Source organism: Excalfactoria chinensis, chromosome 16 (genome assembly GCF_039878825.1).
Source record: "Excalfactoria chinensis isolate bCotChi1 chromosome 16, bCotChi1.hap2, whole genome shotgun sequence".
In the NCBI taxonomy this organism is placed as follows: Eukaryota; Metazoa; Chordata; class Aves; order Galliformes; family Phasianidae; genus Excalfactoria; species Excalfactoria chinensis.
The window spans coordinates 10,922,263-10,929,957 of NC_092840.1; the positions used below are offsets into that span (position 1 = coordinate 10,922,263).

Genomic DNA, 7,695 nt, shown 5'->3' on the forward strand with positions numbered 1-7,695 from the left:
ATACTTGAATAGCAATTTGTTTTTGCTTCCATGTGTGATAGAAATACAAGTGACAGGAGTGGGAACAGGGGAGTTGCTGAATTCTGTTGGAATTTTTCCTGTGGGAATCTGTTAATGTTTTTAATTCTCCGAGAGATTTTCCTAAGGTAATCCTTTTGACATTTACATATTTTAAATGACTCTCATAAAATAAAAGCTTAGCTTTTTCTAATATATATGTATGAAATGTGGAAGTGATGAGACTGGAATACCACCGCTCAGAACTCAGTGGCTCAGGGAGTATTCTGCAGCCTCTGCAGAACCAGCTTTGTGTGGGAGATTAATAATGAATTGTTCTTTGAAATAACGAGGCTTTGCAGCAAAGTGTAACCTGTGAGAGGTTTCTCCTCTTAGTGGTGACTTCCTCCTGCAAACAAATAATGCCATCAGCAAAACAGTGTATTTTAATGCTTTTTCAGAGCTGGTGGGAGTCAGAGTGTGCAGATACCTGAGACAAACATAAGGCGCTTCCATATGAACTTAGGTAGCTTGCTTCTTCAAGCCCCTGGGCCAGATTTCGATCTCGGACCAGCCTAAATGCTAAGCAAATCATTTAATTAAATTTGCTGCAGATATCCCCAGTTAACACGAGCAGATCGGTCTCCCTGAGGCTAAATGGAGTTAACGATAAAATAAATGTTGTGCTAATTAGAGAACTCGTTTTCTGACACCTGGGGTGACGCTTCAAGAGGTCCTTGAGATTTCGGACTGTGCGTTGATGGATGTGAGCCTTATACCTGTGCTTCATGCGGGGGCTTCAGAAAAAGGTACCCGAGGGTGTTAAGATCACACAGGCTTCATACTCGGCATGGCTGTCGCTGTCTGATGTGGCACAGCATTGCAGAACTGCTGTGTTTCAGCATCAGCACACCGCCATGTGTTCTGTTATCCGTGTGAGGGAGGGGGGGTACGGAGCTCCTGGTGCTGTGGGCACACAGCCATGTCTTCGAGGATGCTCGTGGTTGCCTGCAGGAACTGGTGGGTGCTTTCTGGGGGCTTTTAAGGCATCACAAAGTGTCGATCCCTTTCACTTCTCATGGGACTTTTTGCTGACTTTGGTACCCAAGAGCAAGGATTTCTCCAAAGTTCTGCAGTGACTTGTCCAGGCTCTCTTTTGTACTTATGAGGTTGTTTATGCACATGGCCAACTCAGCAACCACTGAGCTTAGAAGGAAACCACCACCTAATGTCAGCATGCAGATTGGGTGGATGCTTGATCACTCAAAGCTAAAAGGAATTACTTCCAAAGGACTGCATGTCGAATTGCCATTGTTGGATGTTACTTCTAAGAAAAGCTAATGTCTTGATCCAAAAATATTCACAGCTGTAACTTCATTGCAGGCTGCCTTGCCCTCCACGGTGTCCGTGTCGTTTTGCTCTCCCAGTTGCTTGGATGGCTCAGCCACCTCCAGACCCACACTTTGTGCTCAGAGGGGCCGGTGCTGCTGTCCATGCACTGCACTTTTCCTGTGGAGGTGAAGAGCCTGACGTCCCCATTCTCTTCTCTGGGTAAGAAAATCAGGATTTCTGGCCAAGCTGAGCATTGTACAGACATTTCCTTTTAAAGTAGAGGATATTATTTTAGGTAAACAGCAAAATGCATGGCTGGTAAATGATGGGTCTGTTGTCTTTGTACGTGTAACTTCCAGCTGGGGAAAAAAGGGGAGGAAGTATTGAACTGTCTTAACAGCATCTGTTCTTGCTGCCAGGTCTGAGAATGGGTTTATCCATGTCTGGAACCTGAAAACTCACAGAGTGGACGCGGCCCTGGATGGCCATGGAAGAAAATCTGTGTACTGTTTGAAAACGATGGATGGTAAAGACAGGCTCCTGAGGTGAGTGAGGCAGGAAAAGGAGTGGAAATTATTTTTGTTGCTGTTATGTACCGGAGTTGAAACAAAGAACAAAAAGAAAACCATAAGGAGTGGGAATCCTTTATTCTTGAAGTCACTGACGGCCTCTCCAACACATACAGAAAATGTACAGAAGTATAAATCCCCAGGATTACTACGGTCGGTTAATTTCTTCATGATTCACATGTGAGTGCATTGCAGTGTGACTGCATGTGCTTCAGAAAGAAATTCATTGTACCATTTTTCATTGTAACCTCACTGTGTCCTTACTACGGCACTGACATCAGGTGAAGTTTCTGCTTAAAGAAAATGGGTTTGAAGTTGGGCACTTCACAACTGGCTGTGGGGGAAGATCAGACCTGGTACAGCGTAGAGGTTGTGAGGAGAAGGAGAAAGGGGGAGGAGGAGAACTGGAGATGGGAGAATGGTGTGAAATGAGCAGGAATGCTGAGCTGCACACCCGTGTTGCAAAATGCCCGTGTTCTCATTTAGGAAGAGAAGGTTGGGAAGATTTGTGTACCTTGGATCAGACAGGTGATCCGGAGCAGAGTGGATGCCAAAGTGTCTGTGTGACTAGGAGGTGTTCTGACATGTTTATCTAGAGAAGACATCTCTTATAATATACAGTGGAACTCATTAGCATTTATATTTGTTATCTACTTAAGTACAATTATCAACACTCTCCCCCATAAAATCCTATTGAATGAGTATTGTTTGTATAATTACAGAGCTTTTCATTACCTCTATTTTTGGTTTGTAACAGTTCATACAGCAGTGCAATTTTAGGACAGTGCTTATCTGTGTTTTTTGTTATTCTGCTCTAAACCACAGCAGTTTCTTGCAGCACCACCACATTTTTGTATTCCTAGTGCTGTGTTTCCACAGTTTGTCACTCAGCTGAACAGCAGATGGGAGTTTCTGTATTGATGTTGAAGAAGCCTTAAATCAGTCCGATTAGCATCTCTGTTTTGTTTGCGTTGTTCTGTCAAGAGATGCTGCTAATTCAAATAAGAAATGGGTGAGGAATTTCTGGTGACTCCTCCCAGGCAGTGACAGGACAGGTATCCTGTGCTGCTGGACTTTAACTCCAAAACTGCAGCTTTGTTCCAGAGCAACTGGAGCTGGGTAAACCAACGCTGTGCAGTCTGACTGGCCTTCTTGGCCTTGCTGTGTGGGACCACGTGGGCTTTCCCTGGGACAAGGAGGTGTGCGAGTCTTCCTGCATGTGGCTGGAATAAATGTTGCCTTTCATTTACCTTCGTGATCCCTCTTTGTCTTTCAGCTGCCAACAAACCTGATCATTCTGTTCCACTCTTATGGCAAAAGAGTACTAAATATGCTAATGTGTGGTATTCTCGTCATGAAAACGTTCAAATACTCACAAAAAAACCATAAATAGTTGCATATATAAATAGCATAACTGTGTTTGATAGAGTCCCTCTTGGTAAGAAAACGTGGCTATTGGTGAGGGCGGTCTGTCTGACTCTCAGGCCCTCTTTCCTCCTGATAACTTTTGAACATACACATAAGCTGTACTAATCTCAGTCCTTATTACATATTAAAGTCCCAATGTGGGGATACTGAACTAGAGGAAGGCAGGTTTCCTCAGTCCTCCTGCTCAATAACAACTTGCTTTATTGTAAAAGTCAGGGTCGTGACCAGAGGATCTGCCTGTGGGATTTAGCAGAGGGACGGAGCGCAGTGACGGATTCTGTCTTCACGGAGAACGTGGGATTCTGCAGATGCTCCCTGCTAAAGGTGGCACAGGGACGCTGGCTAATGGCCATGGCAGCCAAGGACCTGGAGGAGGTAGGAAATGCTTCTTATTCCGGTGCTTGGAACATTGCTTTTGTTTCTTAAATAAGAAAGTTTGGAAGGAGAAACATCATTGCTTTCAAAACTACTGCTCAAGAGAGGGCAGCACAGGGAACCTACGGGGCTCCCAGTCATCGTTACCTGCCAGAAACACAACTGAGTTATTTAACTCCTGCTCTGATAACAAGGACACCACCCCAAGTTCTGTGTGACATTTCAGTACTTGCAGCTGCTGATGCTCTTTCATGTGCAGGAGATTTGAAAGCTCCTGCGCTGCCACTGCTGAGAGGGCAAGAGTCCTTAGGGGAGCTGACAGCCAGCAGTCTGTGGTCAGATGGTGGTGCTCATCCGCTGCCTCTGGCTGGAAGTTGTGCGTGGTGAGGAGGGGAGGTGCAGGCGCTTTGTAATGCGATATGTGGTCTTTCACCTCAGGCTAATTCTTTACCTGGTGCTTTGGCTGGAAATAGTGGAGTTACTGTTAGCAGCAGGTTTGCTGTGTTTGAAATAATTGTAGGGTTCATTTCAGTTCCTCCTGTATAAACCCACATTTCGTACCCATTATCCAGCAGTCGCTGACTGACAGCTTTGTTGGTGTTTTCTGCTTCTGTTTTGTATGAACTGTATTTTTGTTTTCTTTGAAAGACAACTTGAGGACACGATACCAAAACAAATCGATTCACATGCCTGACATTAAAATAGCTGAGGTATGAAAATGAAATGAAGAGCTGATATGAGTAAATAAATACTGCCGCTAATTGCGAGTTGTTCAGGGGCATAGAAGATCACGAGCTTACCTGGACTATGGAGTGTGTGTCTGGAAACTGAAAGTTACATTTCTGTATACTGAAATGTGGGGGTGGAGCTGGTATTGCAAGAAAATGGGGGCTCGTTATTCCTTGGAAGCTGAGGATGTTTGTAAGTACTTTGCTGGCCCACAGCCAGAATATTCACATTTTACAGAGCTGTGTGGGTCTGTAGGAGCAGCCACTGGAGCAGTAAATAAAGCCACTCTCGGGCACATTGGATGTTCTGATCAAACACAGAACTACTTCCATTTTACAGAAGCACTCAGTAATACTCAACCTAAACCTGAAAAGCGCTGTCTTGTATCAGGTGGAGAAGAGCTTGTTTCAGGCAAAGCGTACACACACCTTCTGCTCGCGAGGAATTAAACAGAGAGGAGCTGTTTGACCCCAGTGTCTCTTGCAATTCATCTCTGGTTTACTTTCATTTGTTTGCTTGGGCTTTGCAAGCTGGTAATGATTTGCTGTCTCCTGAGGTAAGAGTTGCTCTCTGTGTGTGAACTTGATGTTGGAACTAGGTCATTGTTCAATGAGCGCACACACATTCTCTCCCATAGTATACAGTGCTTCCAAATAGGCAGCGCTGTGAGACAGACGCAGCACATTTGCAGCTTATGATTAAAATTAAGACTTAATAAGTGTTTATGCTTGGCTGGTGCCCAAAGAAGAGTAATTTTGTCTTAAAGCAGGTTCAGTCCATAAATAATGAGATCTGAACAGGCATTTATTTGTTCATGATTGCATTTAAATCACCAATTATGAGTTACATGCACTTTTCTTGCCAGTTTGCCAGAAACATGTTAAAAGCTTTATTAATGTGGAAAAGAAAAAGGGTGTGTTTCCTTGTGGCCAGTTTTAGCCACCCAGGAACACTATTAACCTCAGGCAAAGGAAAATCTTTCTCCTATTAAGCAAAACCAATATAAACACAGAACTTCAAGTTTTAGGTTACAGATGTCAAAATGCATGAAATAGTATTTATTTCTAAGGCTCAGTTGTCTCTAATGCAGGCAGTCTCTGGAACTGTCAGTCTGGCACAGGCAGCAGCTCATGCCTGATTGCCTTCTGCAGAAAAAAGCCTCTTCTCTGTTTTCCTTTGTCCTTTGCGAGCTCAGCCATAGCCCTTGCAACAGGTCTTCCTTTTGGATCGAGATAAAATAAAGGAGTGGCTTCATAAGAATTATTTCCAACCTGCAGAAATGCATTTGTCCCAGTGCATTTATCTTTCCTTGCTAACTAAAAGGTACAGTCCTGGTTTTCTTGTGGTCTGGAAGGCAGTGCCCTCTGGGGAGCCAGTGTTGAAAGGCACAAGATGAGAGCAGGTCACCTTCATATTTACAGCTGGTTTCCTGCAATAGCTAATTTGGTCCTTGTATTGATAGCAAGAAGGTTGCCAAGAGAAGAGAATGGTTTGTAAAGAGCATGGCTCCAAAGAAGCAGAATTCCCAGATGCTCAAACTCCGGTCTGTGCACTGCATGGCTCTGCTGAAGCCCCCATCTGTCAAAACTGGAGAACAGTTTCCTGCTCCATTGCTGACTGGCTTTAGAAAATGCTCTGTATATTGTGTTTAGTGCATCGCTGACTTGCAGTCCTAGAGTGCAGCTGGCTTTTGGCAGGCTAGCTGACAATCTCTAGAAATAGGAAGATGTTCTGGCAAGCTTTGAACTAAAGGTATGGGATTGGAAAGCCATTGCAGCTGCTGCAGGCTTGATTGATGGTTCCCAGAGGAGCCATATTTGTTTAATACCTCATCTCAGATGCTTAAGGAAATTCACATGTCTTGGGCTGTCCAACGGCACTGTTGGGCCTTCGCACATTCTGAAATAATCCAGAGTGGCTGGTGATGCTGGATTTATCAAACATTTGAAGTCCTTTACTTTCATGAGATAATGTGGACTGTTGCTTATTTAATTAAAATAAAAGATGGCCCCAGTGATTAATTATGTGTCTGAGAAGGAGCAATATATTAAAAAAAAACTGTCACAGACTCGCTTCCAGGAACATAAGGACTTTCTCCGTAGTTCCAAGCTCAAGCATCAGCCCCAAGGAAGGCGCTTCTGTGTCGGTCAAGAGACTAAAAACCTTCCAGTGCCAGACTGCAAAGGCAAACTCCCTGATCTTTGCCTGCCATCATCCCGAGGTGGAGATGAGCCACTTCTCTGGTAGAGGAAAGACTTTTGCCCCACAGACCTATAATTCGTTGCCGGCTGCTATGCAGACAGAGCAGGTGTTAAACACAGCATTACCTGACCCTATTCAAAGAAGGGTCAGACAATATCGTGGTAGAAATACCAGTAGGCTGTCGGTACTCCAGCCTGCGCTGAGCAGATGATTCGGGGTGTTAAGTTCTGCTAGCACAGTCAACCAGTAAGTGAAGAGTCCACTTCAGATTTATACGACAGCTGTATGTCCACACGAGCTCTGTTGCCATGTCAGAACAGAAGAGACAACTTTGCTATGAAGGTGGGGAAAGGGGGAGGAAGCAGGGAAGTGTTTTCAGACTAAGCTGTCTGCACTCTTACCTGCTGTAGAGCACATCTCCTGCTCTAAGGAAAGGAGTCAGAAGAGAGAACAGAACAGAAGATGATGTTACCTTCTAGTGCTTCTGTCTGGTCTCTCATAAAGCTGCTTACCTGTAGATTCCCCTCCAGCTCCAACTTTACATGTATTCCCCAGTTTCCTCCAGACAGCTTTTACTGGGAGTACTTAAACCAGCCTTCATCACCTCAAGAGACTTGTGTTTTTTAGCAGCAGAATTTCGACCTGGAGCATGACCAAACACTCTTGTTTTCCTGATGTCAGGTTCAGGTTCTGGAGCTGCCATCCAAGACGTCAGTCTGTACCTTGAAGCCAGAGGTGGGTGCCAAGCTGGGCATGCCCATGTGTCTGAAGTTATGGCAGGTAAGGCAAGAGCGCCTGCTAATTGTGAAATGTTTTCCCTGTGATTCATTTTATATGAAGCACATGAATCTTTCTTCACTTGGATTTTGATTTATTATCAAACCAATCAAGTAATTATACTATTAAAGGGGGGAAAGATTTGTGAACATCGTTAATGTAACTTTCAGAGCTCTCCAAGCTTTAATGGAAGATTTGCAGATACTTAGGGAAAGCTTTATATCCTTAGGACAGATACAGTTTTCGCATCAATCAAGAGGAAAAATGAGTGACTTACTGAAGCCAG

General features: G+C 44.2%; 1 protein-coding gene across 4 annotated transcripts in view; it reads left to right on the forward strand.

The window, feature by feature from the left end:
* Positions 1-7,695, forward strand: part of GNB1L (G protein subunit beta 1 like) — a 36,404-nt gene that overhangs the window by 15,547 nt on the left and 13,162 nt on the right. For 3 of the 4 annotated variants that reach the window (XM_072351305.1, XM_072351306.1, XM_072351307.1), the window contains 4 exons: positions 1,381-1,548; positions 1,749-1,874; positions 3,539-3,701; positions 7,314-7,412. In XM_072351305.1, the coding sequence (XP_072207406.1) occupies positions 1,381-1,548; positions 1,749-1,874; positions 3,539-3,701; positions 7,314-7,412 (556 nt within the window). Of the gene's footprint in view, positions 1-41; positions 147-1,380; positions 1,549-1,748; positions 1,875-3,538; positions 3,702-7,313; positions 7,413-7,695 lie in introns of all 4 variants that reach the window. The other variant, XM_072351304.1, reaches the window with a different exon arrangement.